This window comes from Pelodiscus sinensis, chromosome 2 (assembly GCF_049634645.1).
Source record: "Pelodiscus sinensis isolate JC-2024 chromosome 2, ASM4963464v1, whole genome shotgun sequence".
In the NCBI taxonomy this organism is placed as follows: Eukaryota; Metazoa; Chordata; order Testudines; family Trionychidae; genus Pelodiscus; species Pelodiscus sinensis.
In genome coordinates this window covers 230,452,484-230,469,563 of record NC_134712.1, presented here as the reverse complement: position 1 = coordinate 230,469,563, position 17,080 = coordinate 230,452,484, and the positions used below count along the sequence as shown (strand labels likewise).

The 17,080-nt window shown below is 42.7% G+C and overlaps 1 protein-coding gene across 2 annotated transcripts in view; it reads left to right on the top strand.

Annotated features, from left to right (window-relative positions):
* Positions 1 to 6,614, top strand: part of NRP1 (neuropilin 1) — a 171,750-nt gene extending 165,136 nt beyond the window's left edge. For both annotated transcript variants that reach the window (XM_006120737.4, XM_075922674.1), the window contains exons 16-17: positions 1,392 to 1,448; positions 2,982 to 6,614. In XM_006120737.4, coding sequence (XP_006120799.1) covers positions 1,392 to 1,448; positions 2,982 to 3,274 — 350 coding nt within the window. In that variant the 3' untranslated portion in view covers positions 3,275 to 6,614. The remainder of the gene's footprint in view (positions 1 to 1,391; positions 1,449 to 2,981) is intronic.
* The last annotated feature ends 10,466 nt before the right edge of the window (positions 6,615 to 17,080 follow it).

Here is a 17,080-nt window from a genome sequence, read left to right as displayed (position 1 = left end):
CAGTTCATATATTGTAAAGACTGATTCTCACAGTGATCCCAGTCCAGCCCTACTAATCATCTTCCCTAAAGCTTAATGCATTTTCATTCCAATTTATTTATAGTATTTTAGTCAGTTTTCAAAACACATACTTAATGTTCCTGCCAATGCCAATATGAATTAATATTTATGATAAGATTTTGCAAAGCACTGTACCATATGCTTTATGAAAATCAAGATATATCACATCTGTCTTGGCCCTTTCAATTGCTAAATCTATAAGTCAGCAGTGGTTGTACCCAGTTCCTCTAACTACCTCCTTTTAGAGGTGTGGAATATTGAGTGATGTAAGAACATAGCACATTCAACCTCTTGGTGGGATAAGAGGATAGTTATATCTGGGAGCCTCTGGACAATTCAGACCTTTAATTCCTGATCAGTCTTTAGATAATCCATTCATTAATAATTCCATGGATAGAGCATTCTGAAGTTACTCTGGCTGCAATTCCAGCTGCCCCCATGTTGTTGTCTTAAAGAGCCTTAAGTAATTGCTCTACCCATAGGGGATGGGGCATAGAACCCCAGACTTTGAGCCCCAACATCTGTCATTTGAGCTAACACCATAAACTACAGTAGGCTCTTCTCCTCTGTGTCTATTAGCAGGGGACAAAACTCAGTTAGCATGTTAGACATACATGCGGTAGATTCACTGTGGCTTCATTTCAAGAGGATGGGGCAGGATTTGAGGAGCTATATACTCCCAAACTAGTGTGGAATCCAGTTGTGTGAGACATGCTGCACAGTGTCATGCATTGTTGTTTGGGACAAACCAGCAACTTCCCCCATGTTAGGCAGTACACTAGAACAATAAAGCCAAGCTGCACAGCAGCTCCTATCTCACACTGTAGGCTTAGGGAGGATAAATCCCTAGTTCCCTGAATATACACACAGTTTAGTTATTCAAGTTGGATGCTGGTCAAGTGATTTGGATCTTTGAGTTCAAATCAAGAGCCTGATCCTGAAGCCCTTCTGCACACAAGTAGTCCCTCTGCAGTCAGTGGAACTACTCGTGTGATTAAGTATTACTTCTCTGATTAAGGGTTGAAGAATTGGACACCAAAATTGTAAATACGATGAATGAGATGCTAATTTCTCATACTGATTTCTCTTTCCCAGACATAGAAAACCCCTGCTGATAACTCTAAAACTGTGCCAAGATTGGGCGGAGGGGAGTTTTTAAACCTTTCTTTTTCCTCCGTTAATTTTCAGAACCCATCGTAATGAACAGCTCTGTCAAGCTGACATAATGATACTCTGACACAGAAAAATCTGTAATACCATTATTGCCAGCATGAGAGTCAATCAGTGTTTGTAACCCTAATAATCAATGTCATTTCTCTTTGCTTCATTAGAATCAACTGATGTGGAGAATGAAATAGATGAAGAAGACTCAGAAATTAATCAAACAGGTAAAAATGGTCTTGTTAAAGTGGAATAAATTAAAAGACATATTTTCATGTGAATTTGAATATTATCATCCTATTTCACTAAATTAAATTCTATAATCATATACAGTATTGAATATTTATGATTTATCTGTAGATGCCATTTATATTTTGCATAATATAAAATATACCTAATACATTTAAAGAGGTTTTAAATAAGTATAAATAATAAAAGAACGTAAGATTGTAAAGAACAGTAGCATAAAGTGGTACATCTCTCATTCTAAAGCTCACAATATCACGATATAATGCAAGCCTGGTTAGAATTTTCCTGTGTATAAGCGTTCTCTAATGCAGTAGGAAATAATATAATTTATGTTCATGCCATACACAGGTAATTAGGCTCAAAAACTCTCCTGGTTACTAACTTCTCTCAGTGCACTGAAAATGTAACTTTATGACCAATCTCCCAAAGCAGTACAGTTTTCTTCAGCAGTAATAATGATAGTTCTAAATCTGTTGATCCCTCAACATATTTATTAAAGGTATCATAAGTGCCATATTATCCTGATAATAGATAGCCCCAATATGCTCATATTTTGCAGTCAAAGAGACTAACCTACTTCCACTGAATTCAATAAAAGTGTTACTATTGATTGAAATAATGGAAGCAAGATTAACCCAGAGATCTTTCAGTTTTTATGATAAAGTTAGTAGGTTTTATAGACCCATCATATCTCTGTGATAAATCCAGATAGAGATGGGGAAAGTCGCTGTGCCATTAACTGAATATTTTACTTAAGGAAGCAGAACAAATTCCCCTGCCAAGTGCTTTTTCTCTGGTACCTGTCTCAGAGCCTGATTCTGATCTCTGGAAGCCAAAGTAGTTGAATTTTATAAAGTGACAAAATACTGATGAAAGGGTCCAAGAGAACACTATCTTCTTGACACTGGATACCAGTAACACCCACTGCCTCACTCAAATTTTGAGGGAGAAAAATAAGACTCTCGGAACGTCCACACAGCAGGGCAAAAGTCGAATTAAGCTACAGAACTTCAGCTATGTCAATTGCGTAGCTGAAGTTGAAATGGCTTAATTTGGCTGTTGGCGCTGTCTACGCAGCAGGAAGTCGAAGGAAGAGCACTCTTCTTTCAACTTCCCTTACTCCTTGTGAAATGAGGGTGACAGGAGGTAAAGTAAAAAGTCCTCCAGCTCGCCATTATTTTGAAATAATGGCTTGCAGTGTAGACCCTCTCTTTGTTACTTAGGAATAATGTCAGTTATTCCAAAATAATGCTGCTGTGTAGATGTACCCTCAATGAGCAATAGCAAACTCAGAGATAAAGAGTACAACTTGAAATAGTATCAACCAGGGCCATTTTGTAGATTTTACCTTAAAATTATTGTCCCAAAGAAGTCGAGTTTTCAAACTATTCATTGAGTTTTGTCAAAATCTAGATATTCTTCCTCCAACCCTCACTTCTATTCACAAAATAACCAGTGCATTCTAAGCCTCATTATTATATTCAGTCCTGGAATTATTTATTCTATTTCAGGGTTTACTCCTCAGAATCCTGAGAATGAAGACCACTACAATGATAATGTCGCCAGGAAGCAAGGCAATGTGCTGAAGACCCTAGATCCCATTCTTATTACTATTATAGCCATGAGTGCATTAGGGGTACTTTTAGGAGCCATCTGCGGAGTGGTCTTATATTGTGCTTGTTGGCACAATGGAATGTCAGACAGAAACTTATCTGCACTGGAGAATTACAATTTTGAACTTGTGGATGGTGTAAAATTAAAAAAAGATAAACTAAACACACAGAATTCTTATTCGGAAGCATGAAAGTAAAAAGTGACTTAAGAAGTTTCAAGAGAATTGGAATGGAAGGACATATCTTGATTGTGCTGGGGAACTGTCTATCTTCTTTTACTGTATAGGCTGAAAAGTGCGTTGACGCTGAGCCAAGCTTTTCTCAGGAGCTTCAATGAGTGTAACTGATAAACATGGACAATAATCTGTGTTAATCTGAATCATGTACAGTCTGCTTTTCCTGTTGGTTTTATTTGGAATAATCAAATGCTGGTGTTGAGACCAAGTATGATTGACTTATAGTTCATTTTGTCTTTCTTTTTTTCCTTCTCTCTTGTTTTTCTTTTATGGGTAGTTTTATTTTTATTGTACAAAATCCAAGATGCTGTCACAAAGTGTATTCAGTGGGGTCCTTTTGGTGGACATGCTGTCTGTAGCTCAGTGCCCCGAAAATATTGGAGTAATGGCAATTTAGTGGACTCCTGCACCCGTATTTTGTGTATAATTGCTCGTGTTGTGCGTAGGCAAAGAAGGGGTAGGGTGTTTTTGAAAAGTACTATAGCATCAGTACTGATATAGTGTGTCAGCTCTGTTTATGAAGCAATACAGTCAAATTTGATTGATGTTTTTCAGTGTTGTACTAAACTTTGTGCTTGTGAATTCCATACAAGAATATGTGCCATCATCAGACACAACTGGCAACCGAGTGTACTGCCTAGAATCTAAACAAAAAGTCCGTGGCACTGGCTAGTGTATGTCCTCTCAAGTGCCTTTTTGTTTGTACTGCTTCTCATTGTGTTAACATTAACTACAGCGCTGTTTCCCTCCAGCTAAAGCCCTTGTCTTTAATCATACTCTGGTGGCTCACTGACTAAAAAGAAAGTATATTTTAGTGTAGAAAGTAGCCTCAGAAAGGCAAGGGCTAATCATATTTGGCAACTTAGCTTGATTGTTCTGCTTTCTGTATTTCAATTTCATGTCTCTTGACCCTTTTGTATAAAGCTGCAATATTCCCTTTTATCATTCTTTCATATAGAATGTATTTTCAAATGTAAGCTCGCTCTTTCTCTCTCTCTCTCTCTCTTTTTCTCTGAGTAGATTGCATAAGCATTTGCCATTGTAAAGGAAAGAAAATTGCAGCTTTAAAACTTGCTGGTAATGGCAAAGGATTTTACTAGACTTTGTGTTAAAAAAACATAAGGGAAAAATTTAACTCTCCAAAGTCGAGCTTTGGGTTTCTTGTTAACAGCATAAAGTGACAGTATCCTTTTTCCTTAGTCATGAAATATGTCTTTTACCCAATCCAAGATGCCTATTAATAGACAGTTAAGTTGGGGAAATGATTAAGAATGTCTTAATTGAAAGACCACCCCCAAAACAAGAAACATTCCTCTCCCTAGGTTCTAATCTCCCCTTGAAGTGGGTGTATGTATTTGTGCTAATCAGAGTTATCCATGGATACTGAGGGCAAATAAGATCCCACACTGTACATAGAACATGAGAACTTAGACCAGGTTATATCAAATAGTGTCTAGGATCTTTTGGCTGTTGGCTACAAGTAAGTAAGCAACACTCTTTATAGTGCACACAGCTTTCTGGTAGCCTCATCTGTTTGGAAGTAGTGATAGATACAGCTGGTTGAATAATGTAAAAAAAATATTCACAAAACTGTTCTGCAATTAATAGCAACTTATGCAGCTGGTCCAAGAAGATACAAAGAAATTTGTTATTGAGGGCAAGATTGGCACTGCTCTTCAGTATCCAGGTAGGGGAGTAAGGCAAGCAAATACCATCCTCATAGCCCGTTCATGGCTGGGCTAATCACCATTCCTGATAGAAGTGGGCAAGCTCTTCCTCACAAGCAAGTGTATGAAGAGTGGTGAAGAGGAGTGGCAGTGGGCAGAACTTTGATTTGATATTCCCTTAATGTACCATCCAGTGGAGATATTTCAACACGAAGTGTGGGGAGAAGTGAGTGCCAGTAAAGCACTGCAGTAATTTGCTTCCTTCTTGGAGCAAAGTGGAACCAGGGAAAGAATTGTGAATTTTATGACCTGTATTTCTTTCCCAATGCTGCTTCTACAGGGCAGCTATGCAGTATCTCCATGTCTGTACTAAGTAGGGCCTCAATCTAACCCTGAATAATCTAACTGATAGATTTAATCAATATTCATCAGATATATGGTTCCAAGTATATTATTCAACCAGTCTTAATGAGATCCCAGAAAGTCTTGCAGAAAATCCATGAGTATCCTGGTAACAGGGCAGTGGGGATGAGAAAATATAAGTATTTTATGATCAGACAAAGTAAAAAAAAAAAAAAAAAAACCCTATTAGTTACTCATGCTATGAACTCCTTTAGGAACATACAAAAGGCAGAAAGCCCTCAAAAGGTAGAGACTTAGGGTGAAATCCTGTTCGTCAAATTACTGGCAAAGCTCCCACAGATTCCAGTGGGGCCAGGATTGTTACCTGTCATGTCCAACTCATATGGTGAAATCTAACCATATTGGTATCAAGGCAGCTAGTTAATTATCCAAAGAAGATGTTTTTCAAAATTGTTCTCACTGTACTTGCATCAAAGTAGTGCAATCTGATTGCATTAGGGTCTGCTCTTCCTTAGATAAGAACACGTACATTCCATTAACTCACATGCGTGTATCTCCTTATAGAAGAAATCCAAATTTGGGGAGCCTGATCCAGTCCACTTATTTCAATGGATTTTGATTCAACTCCTGATCTTGGTCTAATCTGAATGAAAAAACTGGTTAAGAAACAAAAAATGTATATAGTTCCCTTGTGGTATCCAGCCCTCATTATCAAAATAAGAATATAGCACTGATGATTTGATTTCTCTGAAGGGGATGGAATGAAAATTGCCCTTCGATAAAGGAAAAATGATACTGCAACTTTACATTGAAAAAGTATCTTGCACTGATAAATATATTTAAAAATTATATGTTTATAAAGTTATTAATTTGTAAAGGCAGTGTTACAAAATGTTCAGTTTATATTGTTTTAGATTGTTTCATAATTTTAAAGTGTAAAATAACATATTTTTTCTTTATTGAAAAATTATAAAAATCTGTAGTAAAATGATTTCATTTTACTGGTATATTATTCCTTCATGTTTTGTACCATCATAAAATTTTGTGCAAATTTTTTTTACAGAAATTTTTATTTTCTATGACAATATGACACTTGTAAATTGTTGTTTTAAAATGAACAGTGAAGCCTTAACTTTAAATTACATTTGTATTCTCAGTCACTGAGTAGCGTAAAAACCACATAGAACTGAACTGTAACTTAAAATTTCCAACCTATGACTACTACATTCCAAAGAAACAGTTGAATTAAACATTTTCATAAAATATCTCATATCTGGTGCCTTTTATTATGCCTAAAAGGATTGCTTTTTTAAAAGAGCTTCTTTTTCATATCTTGTAACAAGCACAAGTCTCATTTGCTAGGAGAGAATCTTATTGCTTTGAATAAAATGATGAGACACAGGGTACATGTACAAGCAGTGTTATTTCAGAATAACTAATATTATTCTGAAATAACAAAATGTGTGTCTATGCTACAACCCTTTATTTTGAAATAATGTCAAGCTGGAGAACTTCTTGCGCTGACTCATAGTAACCTTCATTTCATGAGGAGTAAGGAAAGTCAAAGGAAGAGTGTTCTTCCTTCTACTTCCTGCTGTGTAAATAGCACCAAAGCCGAATTAAGTAGAGCCCCAGAGCTGCCACCGGAGTGAAATCCATCCCTTTGCAGAAATCCAGCATAGGGAATACACTACTAAAGGTCTATCGCCTTGGTTCTGCAGTCTAATTTGTGCAGGTGATCCAGTCACCCAGTGCAGAATTCCATTGAACTCTCTGGTCCTGCCCACGTGCAGCGTTCTGCACAGATTGCAGAATCAAGACCTAAGGGATTATTCATTGAAATGCAGATTACTTACATGAGTAAAGGTTTCAAGAGCAGGCTTTCAGGGCGGTGACATACATGCATCCCCAACAGCGACAGAGGAGAGCAGAGAGAGAGTAATAGGCAGGAGGGGGAGAAGAGAAAGGGAGAGATGGAGTGGAGAGAGAGTGAGAGACTGAAGGAGGAGGAGAAGAGAAAGGGAGAGTGAGAGGCAGGAAGGGGAGAAGAGAAAGAGAGAGACGGAGAGAGAGGCAGAAAGCGGAAGACAGCTGACAGAAAGGAGGGGAAGCAGTAGGCGGAGAGAGAGAGAGAGAGAGACAGAGAAAGAGACCGGAGGCTCAGGAGAGAAGACCGATGTGGAAGAGAGACCTGAAAATTCCATCTTATGATGGGCTAATTGGTTAGTTATCTTTACTTACCCACATTTTTCCTTTTAATTTTGATGCATGTCACTTTGAAACTTTCTAAAAAGCCCTATTCTTAAGTGCCTAAATAAACAAGTCCATGGTCTTCACTTGTTTCTATACATTTATATTTATGTACTTTACCACCACAGGTGGACAACATGGTAACATGGGCCTGTGGTAACCCGGCAGCAGGAATATTCCTGGTCCAGGGCTGGAATCCATCAAAACTTACTGCCTGGCCCTGCATCTCCCGGCCCACCAGCCACCTGTCACAGCATGTAGACCCTGCCCTCCTCCCCCGGCTAGAGGGATACATATGCTGGCAGCTTGGGTGAAGGAGTGGCCAGAAGCCACTTTAGCCCCAATTTAACCAGTGATAGCAGCACCCTGTTTTAACTTGCCTGGGGTAGGGCTGGGGGATGTCTGGGGGGAACATGTAAGATGCCTAGGAGTTGAGGGAGCACACGGGCTGCAGTACCCAGAGACCCCTGCCCTCCCAGCAGCCATTGCCAAAGGAGGATACTCCCAAGTATGTCTGGCTTCACACACCCCACACCTCCTAGTGCATCCCACTCCTTCCAGAGTCTGCACCATATCCCCCCATTCCCATCCTGCATCCAAATTCACACCTCCCCCCTTCAGCCCCTAAACTTCTCCTACAACCTGCCGCAGGGAAGAGCCAACATTCAGACTTCATCGCACCCCTCACTCTGTCCTGCACCCACATTCTCTCCCAGAGCCTGCACCCCAAGACTTTACCTGCACCCCCCAGGCTCCTCCAAAGCTCCACTTCTCAGCCCTCCTGCTCCCAAACTCTCTCCCAGAGCCTGCACCCTCCCCTCACCCAAACTCCCTCTCAGAGCCTTAGGCAGGTGGGGAGAACAGTATGGCTATGTTTATACTGGTGGGTTCTTGTGCAGGTATGGCTGTTCTTGCGCAAGAACCCGCAGAGTGTCCATACTGATGGTGTCTGGCTGATGAGTCTTGCCCACATGATCAGGATTTAGCTGATCGCCATATTTGGGGTTGGGAAGGAATTTTCCTCCAGCGTAGATTGGCAGAGGCCCTGGAGGTTTTTCGCCTTCCTCTGTAGCATGGGGTACAGATCACAGCTAGAGGATTCTCTGCATCTTGGGTTCTTCAAAGTATTTGAAGGCTTCAATATCTGAGATATAGGTGAGAGGATTATTCTAGGAGGGGTGGGTGAGATTCTGTGGCCTGCACTGTGCAGGGGGTCAGACTAGATGATCATAATGGTCCCTTCTGACCTTAAAGTCTATGAGTCTTTCAGCATTGGCTTGAATTTAAAAAAAAAATCCTTTGGGGCACAAGGAAAACCTGCCAAACCATGGACACATAAAAACAACAGAGGTGTCAGCTGCAGCTATTCATTGATAACCCCAATGGTAACAATCTAAAGAGCATTTAAATGGTGAACATGCACATTGCTAGCTGAGAATCATGGCTCTTGTGGATTAGAGAGAGACCCAAGATGCCAAATATGGATGCCAGAATTCCCCATTTTCCACCATATGAAGGATCTAGTGCAAGAACGTCTGCTGCCTCCTTTCCTTGGTACTCAGCAAACTTCTACATAGAAACAATATACAATGCAAGTGGTACAGCCCCATTTAGGAAACAGGTGGCACTTGAATTCATGAGGTAATGAAGGTAGAGCCCTGCAAATATGTGGCGACCTGTTATATTTCCGCAGGTATACTCATCTGCAGATGTGGATGTGAATATCCTCGGCTCGTTTTTTTATATCCACAGATGTGGGTGCAGATAGCCACAGCTCATTTTCACGGCTACAGATGCGGATACAAAATTTTTTACTCACACAGGGCTCTAAATATAGGGGCACTGCCTCTGAACTCATTCAAAGGAGGATTCTGCACAGTACTAGGTTTTGTTTTTCATGGTGCTAAAAGCTGCTACACTTGTTATTCCTACAGGGGCACATGCTCAGCTTTCATTAGCCGTGATCCAGACAATTAGTTTTATTGCCATGAAAATGGAATTGTGACTGGCAAAGATAGTTTCTCATGTGTACATTGAATAAGATTAGGACATTTAATGCTTTGCTGCCGAAAGCATCTCCTATCCATAGAACATAAAGCACTTTACAAACACCAGTAAATTAAGCACCAGGCCTGCTGATGGGGGGGTGGGAGAGGGAGCAACTGCCCTGGAGCCAGACAATTCAAAAGGGCCATCACCCTGGGCCCTTTTAATCGCTTCTGGAGAACCACACAGCACACTCCAGGTGGCACTGAGGGCTACCTGAGGTAGGCGTGGTGTACTCTGGGTGATGCTCCAGCCCCACCCTTTCCATCTTCCGCCTCACCCTTCTGGGGGCACAGAGCCACCTGCCCCTCTTTGCTCAGGGGCCAAGTGACTCTGACAGCCCAACTGCATGAGATAGAAAGTACTATATGTATTCCTGACATGAACAGAAGCTCAGATTAATTATGCAGTTTATCCATGGACTCATCAGATCTTTGATAGAGCTGGGACTAGAACCTGGATTTCCCTAATAATGCATTAGCCACAAATCAAGCCTAGCTTTGCTGTAGGATTTTATTCCACATTAGTCAGGAGATACTAGCAAACTCAAATATACTGCCCTCAGCAAGGATCTTGCCCTTTTACTGTCTACAGAAAAGGTCCTTTCCCAGAAAACCATGGACAAACATGAAGACCCATTGGCCTGACACTGAGAAAAGCCTGGTTTGTGCAAATGTCACCCAAGTATTTTTTTAAGAACTTTTGTGAAGATGTGCTTCAGTAATGACAATGTCTTGTGCCTAAGAACAGGTGCAATGTGCCTTTCATTTGCAGGCTAATTTTTTCCCCTCAAGTACATATATTAAACTTACTGGCCCTCCTTTTGTCTTAGCAGTTTAATCTGGGGTGGACTGGACTGAGACCATTGGATCTGTGCGCAGATCCAGCAGTTAGGAATACTGTACAGGGACCTTGGCTTCCACCTCTACTCCTACAAAACCTGCTCAAGCTTTGTGTGCTGAGGGGTGACTTGCCCACTGAAGAACACCCATACACCCCGTTAATGGTAAATGAGCTACCCACAATCAACAAAAGGGAGGTCATAGTACAGCATGAAATTCATCCAGTACACAGTGTACGTAGTTGATGTCCAATAGCATGACTTTAATTTTACAGCTTTGTAAGCATACTGAAGTACAGTAAACATTTAAAACTTCAGCTCTTTCATGTCATTTCCTTTACCCCCTATCTTTTCAAATACTGCGGACTCACTGTTTACAGCAACTCTTACAGCAACAGTACTATATATTAAATTGTCTTTGTGCAACACTAATTGCTGTTTCTAGTATAGAATTTTACTGTTTTACTTCAAGGTCCTTATCTTTATACGCCATTGTAAGTTTTACATAATTGGAATTTCTATTCAGTTTAATTCCTAACTAGTCAGAGTTAAACAGAATGTCTATATTTATATTCTTAGTGAGTTTATTTTCAGTAGTACTGTTTTAAAGCTGAATTTTCCCTCTCTTTTCTTATGAATTAGTCTATTTTCCTCTTTCATTCTTCACTGCTAACTTGCCTAATGTCAGAATATTAAAATTGGTTTTGATTATCAAACAAATGCTAATTTTAGTAGCACCACTAATATTTGATCCCATAAATCCAACTAGTTTCTTCAATTTTCCTAATTAACCTGCCCTTTAAAATATATTATGCCTAGCAGCAATTGGTTCAAGGAGCAATAATTTAATAGCTCTTTAATTTCTTCTTCTTCTGTACTACTTCAGGACAGCCATGCTGACAATTTTTTTATCTACAGGTTTTTGCTAAATGATAACAATATATTTTTGTATTAGGAATATTTTATATAGCACTTTTATTTACCTGTTAATCTTCCTGCATTATAGTTCTAATATAGTAGATGGTACACCTCTGTTCTTATAGTCATACCCCATCAAACTGTAATCTTATCTACATACTGATAGACCAGTGGTTCTCAAAGTGTGGTCCCCGGACCACTAGTGGTCAATGACCGTCTTGCCACAGGCTTGGAGTTCACCCCCTCCTGCAGCAGGGAGCCTATGCTAGTGCTCCAGCCCTGGGGTCCCTCCCCCATGAGGTTGGAGCACCAGTGCTGGTTTCCTGCTGCAGCGTGGCAAGCCTCACAAGCCAGATCCAGCTCATGAGGAAGGAAGCAACTCTGCGTGCTGTCATTCCCCTTCTTCCATGCTGGGGAAACCACAGTGCAGGAAACCACTAGCCTGGAGGCTTTCCCCACTGCTCCCATTGGCTGGAATCACAGCCAATGGGAGCAGTGAGGGATGGTGCCTGGGGGTATGTCTACACTACAGCGTTATTTTGAAATATCTTATTTTGCAATAGTTAATTCGAAATAAGTTATTTCAAATAACGCGCCTACACATTAAATGCATTTTGAAATAGTGTTTTGCTATTTCGAAATAACATGTCCACATTGATTGGATGCTGAATCGCATTTAAGGCCAGCTAAAACCAGTTCCAGCAGGGCATCAGGTCAGTAGTTGCTTTGTGTGGATGCTGTCTGAGGCTATCTGAGGCTTGTGCTTAAAAGGACACCCTTGGACAGCCGATTCTCAGGTTTTCCTGCTTGCTTGCCCACCTCGCTTAGGGACAGCAAAGCATTTTTTTCTCTGATAGCTTTGGTTGCCCTGACTCGGGACACCACAGCACTCAGCACCATGGAGCCAGAGCTGCCTCTGGGCACTCTGGTGCTCATTTTGGATGTCTTGCTGCAAGCCTGGCAGCAAGTGCTGGAGACTGCCTGGAAGCTTCTGTGGCAGCCCAACCCCCAGGTTCTCTTCTGGACCCCCTGGGGACCATGGAGGAGCAGCGGCCGGACACCAGCGTGCCCTGCCGTATCTGGTATCTGGAAACCAGCAGAGACTGGTGGGACCACATCATCCTGGAGCGCTGGGGAGACCAACAGTGGACCCAGAACTTCAGGATGAAAAACGACACCTTCCTCAAGCTCTGTGAGTGGCTTGCCCCTGCTCTGTGGCAATAGGCCACATGAGGCCCGCCATTCCCCTCCACAAGCATGTGGCCATCGCCCTCTGGAAGCTCTCCATGCCAGATAGCTACCAATCCATGGGGAACCAGTTCGGCATGGAGAGATCCACCATCAGAGAAGTGCTCACGCAGTATGGCAGTCTCCGGCCACTGTGGCGGGAGAGGGGGGTGTGAGGAGGGAATGGGTTGCCCTAGGAAAAAAGGGGGGGTGCAAGTCCCCTCCACGGGAGGGTTTGGTGTGTCCCAGCTGCACTACAGACTGCCCACGGTGGCCAGGATTGCAGGGGGAGTTGCTCCTGGCGAGGGGGCATGGGGCAGTGGTGAATAAGGAGCACTCTCAGCCACACCAGTGACTCTCAGTAGTTTTGTGTGTCCGTCTGCAGGTGGTCAAGGCCATCAATAGAGTGCTTCTCCTCAGAATCATCCACCTCACTGATGTGGATGCAGTTATCGAGGGGTTTGGCGTCCTGGGCTTCCCCAACTGTGGGGGGGCAATCAACGGGACACACATCCCCATCTGTGCCCCAGAACACCAGGCCTCCCTCTACATTAACCAGAAGGGATACTTCTCAGTCATCCTGCAGGACGTGCCTGACACTGGGGCCACTTCCTGGACATCAATGTGGGCTGGTCTGGCAAAGCACACAATGCACAGGTGAATCACAACTCCTCCATGTGCCACAGGCTGCACACCGGGACCTTCTTCCCCGACTGCCACACCAGGGTCGGGGACGTGGACATGCCTGTGTGCTTGGTGGGGGATGCGGCCTACCCCCTACAGCCCTGGCTTATGAAGCCCAATACAGGACACCTCAACCCCTCCCGACAGGCCTTTAATGCCAGGATCAGCAGGGCCCGCATTGTGGTGGAGGGGGCCCTCATCCGGCTGAAGGCCCGATTTTGATGCCTCATCACCCGCCTCAATCGGGTGCGGGGGCCTCAGCATCCCCGGGGTGGGGGGGAGAGGGTATGAAGGGGTGAACGGGGGGAAGGAAGAAGCGGGAGGGGGAGCAGGAGTGGGAGGAGGAGTAATAGCTGGAGCAGCAGCAGGGGCTGGAGCGGCAACAGGCAGCAATCTCTGTACCATGGTCTGCAGGTGGTCGCGGATGGCATGGCCCTGGTCACACAGTTCCCACAAGCTCTCCCACCACAGCTGGAGGTCTTCCTGCACCCAGTGCTCCTGGCTGTGGACCTGCCTTTGCAGTAATCCCAGGTGCTGTCACTGGTAACCCTCCTGATTCCCGGATGTAGGAGGATGTCCTGGGCGGGGTGGTGTGTCCTGCACTCTCAGCTGGTGCAGCTGTGGAGAAACCAGAGAGGTGGTCAGTTATCCCTGGGGACACAGTGGATGAAGCCCAGCCCCCATCTACAAGGTGAGGCCAGCAGGTCTCTGCACCATCATGTCCCGCTTCTACACCTTACCTTCTGGCCAGACCCCTATGATGGCGTGTCGGGGTTCCCCCCCGATCCTGCAGCCCCCATAGCAGCAAGAACAGGCTCCACCAGCCAGTAGAATAGAGAGGATTTATTGCCTCTCCAGGATATAGCAGAGCATAGACATGATGTGGTTACAGGAGTCAGGGCCAGGATGCTTCAGACCCCTTGAGATGGGGTGCCTGGGCCTCTAGACTCCCAGCCCCCTCCTTAGCCTGTCTCCTTCATGGTTGCAGACAAAGACAGCCCCTTCCCCCAACACTCACTTCCTTTGTTCTGTCACTTCCCTTAACCTGTAGGACCGGTTTGGTCACTGTCATGGGGGCCCTCAAGGCACCCCCCGCTGGGCAGTGCTTACAGACAGAGGTCAGTAGGGGTCATCCATAGCCCACAGCCCAAACATAGCAACCAGCAAGGTACTGACACTACATCACAACCCCACACCTCGACCCCCTGCTGCATCCATTTTGTCATCAAGGGTGGTTGGCTGGTGGTCCACGGAAATGTCTGCATTGAACGGGATGGGCTGTGGGCCAAAAAGTTTGAGAACCATAGTGATAGACTATATCAGTACCTAAATTGAAAATCTGACTAAAAGGCCTTTGGCAGTTTTCACAAGTGAATTGGGTCTTAACATGCATCCAAACCTAATTCTACCTTCAGTAATTATAACTATAATTTGACAGCTGAGAGGATGCTTGTCAGAGAGCTTGCATGTTCAGCTTCTCCACTCCTTTTTCCATAAAAATATCAAGATGCCCCAATTTTCCATTTTGAGAATCTGAGACACTCTATATACCACAAAAATCATGATGACACTTGCCAAGGACTGAATGGGCATGGTTCTGGATTATTCCCCTGACTCTAAGACACAGTCCTTCTAGTACATGGTATGGGGAGGGAACTATATGAAAAAAGTGTGTATTGCTGCTCACTTTGCCTGTTTTGTGGCTATTATTAATAAAGGAATCTAGTCTTCAGAACTGTCAATCATAAGCATTATATTCACTTTCAGATCGTTTTTCGCCATCACTATACATGTCTTCTGCTTCTCTTCTAGTTTAAATACTTCTGAGAATCATTTCCCCATGCCACTTCCAGATCATAGAATCAGAAAATATCTCCTAAATAAATGATGTCTCTTTATTCAGAAACCTTTATTGTTCTGACTTCACATCAAGGCATGTCATCTTTGTATTGATCCATTAATTAAATATGAATACCAACTATCCTATTTAATATTTACATGCCAGTTTCATAATTGTTAACATGCCAAAGTGGGTCATTTTTCTTTTGCCTTTTGAGACTACTTACTAATCTACATGTCTTACCTTCAAGTTTCTACTTTGACTCAATCTTCTACAGATGTGTTAGTTAATTTTTTTTTAAAGAGCTAAAACTGAGTTGTGCTAAGGGTGCCTGTCTATATATGAGGATGAACAACTCACTGAATTAGAGTGAAGATCTAACCTCTTCAGAAAATCCCTGGGCCAGGAGTAATAAATGATGGTACATCTACATAGCTGGTCTAAAGTCAAATTAAGCTACACAACTACAGCTATGTCAATTGCATAGCTTAAATCAAAATAGCTTAACCCAACTTTTGGGGCTGTCTACATAGCAGGAAGTCAAAAAGGAAGAACACTCTTCTTTTGACTTCCCTTACTGCTTGTGTAATGAGAGTTACCATGATTTAGAATAAGGAGTGCTCCAGCTTGACATTATTTCAAAACAAAGGCTTATAGTGTAGATGCACATTATGTTATTTTGGAATAATGTTAGTTATTCTGAAATAATGCTACTGTTTAGATGTACCCTTATGTTCAGGACAGGCGACCCATCCATTTTGTTAAAGATGGAATCTGTGGTATTCAAGATGGATGTGAAGTCTTTAGGGTCAGGTTGGGCATTTGGAGGGCACATGCTTATTATATAGATGTTGCAACCCGCACTGGAAGCTATCATTTGAATGTTCAGCTGTCATTGTAGCTGTAGTAGAGTCTGAGACCTGAGGTCTTCTAGTAGAGGCCTGGTATGAGACCTGAGGCCTGACCTAAAGTAGTAATCAGGCACTGCTAATATAAAGCAAAGTTAGCAAAAGTCAGGTTCTGCCAGCTTATCATAGCACTTGGCAAGAACAGGGCCAGTATTGCAAAAATGCACACATACGTAAGAAGTTGTAGGCATAGGACACATTCCAGATAAAGTTAGAATGGCAGGGTGAGAAACAGAGATCTTTTGATTGAACCAACATGCATAAAGTAAAAGGTGGTAAAGAAGGTAAAGGATAGTAACTCATTGTCAACCAGTTACTGGGTGTGGTGTACTGTCCCATGTAGTGGTTCTTAGACCACTTACAGAAAGAGAGAATGAATATTCTCTACAGCCTTAGCTGAGAGCCACCCGGTTTTATAGCTCAAACTGTAGAGACTCATGCACTAAACACCAGGGCTGTGTCTAGACTGACCAGTTTTTCCAGAAAATCAGCCGCTTTTCCGGAAAAACCTGCCAGCTGTCTACACTGGCCGCTTGAATTTCCGCAAAAGCACTGACTTCCTACTGTAAGAAATCAGTGCTTTTTGCGAAAATACTATGCTGCTCCCGTTCGGGCAAAAGTCCCTTTTGAGCAAAAGGGCCAGTGTAGACAGCTGAGATTTGTTTTCCGCAAAAAAGTCCCGATCGTGAAAATGGTGATCGGGGCTTTTTTGTGGAAAAGTGCGTCTAGATTGGCCACGGACACTTTTCCGCAAAAAATGCTTTTGCGGAAAAGCGTCCATGCCAATCTAGACGCTCTGTTCTGAAAATGCTTTTAACAGGAAACTTTTCAGTTAAAAGCATTTCCAGAAAATCATGCCAGTCTAGACGTACCCCAGAGGTCCAGGTTTGGTTCTGTCTATTGAGGTGTTTGTATTGGGGTAGTAAAAGTTGCCTCAACGATAGAGTCTTTATCTAGTGTGGAGTGGAGATAAGGTGGGGATGGAAAGTCACCATTCACTATGTTGGTCCATTGTTA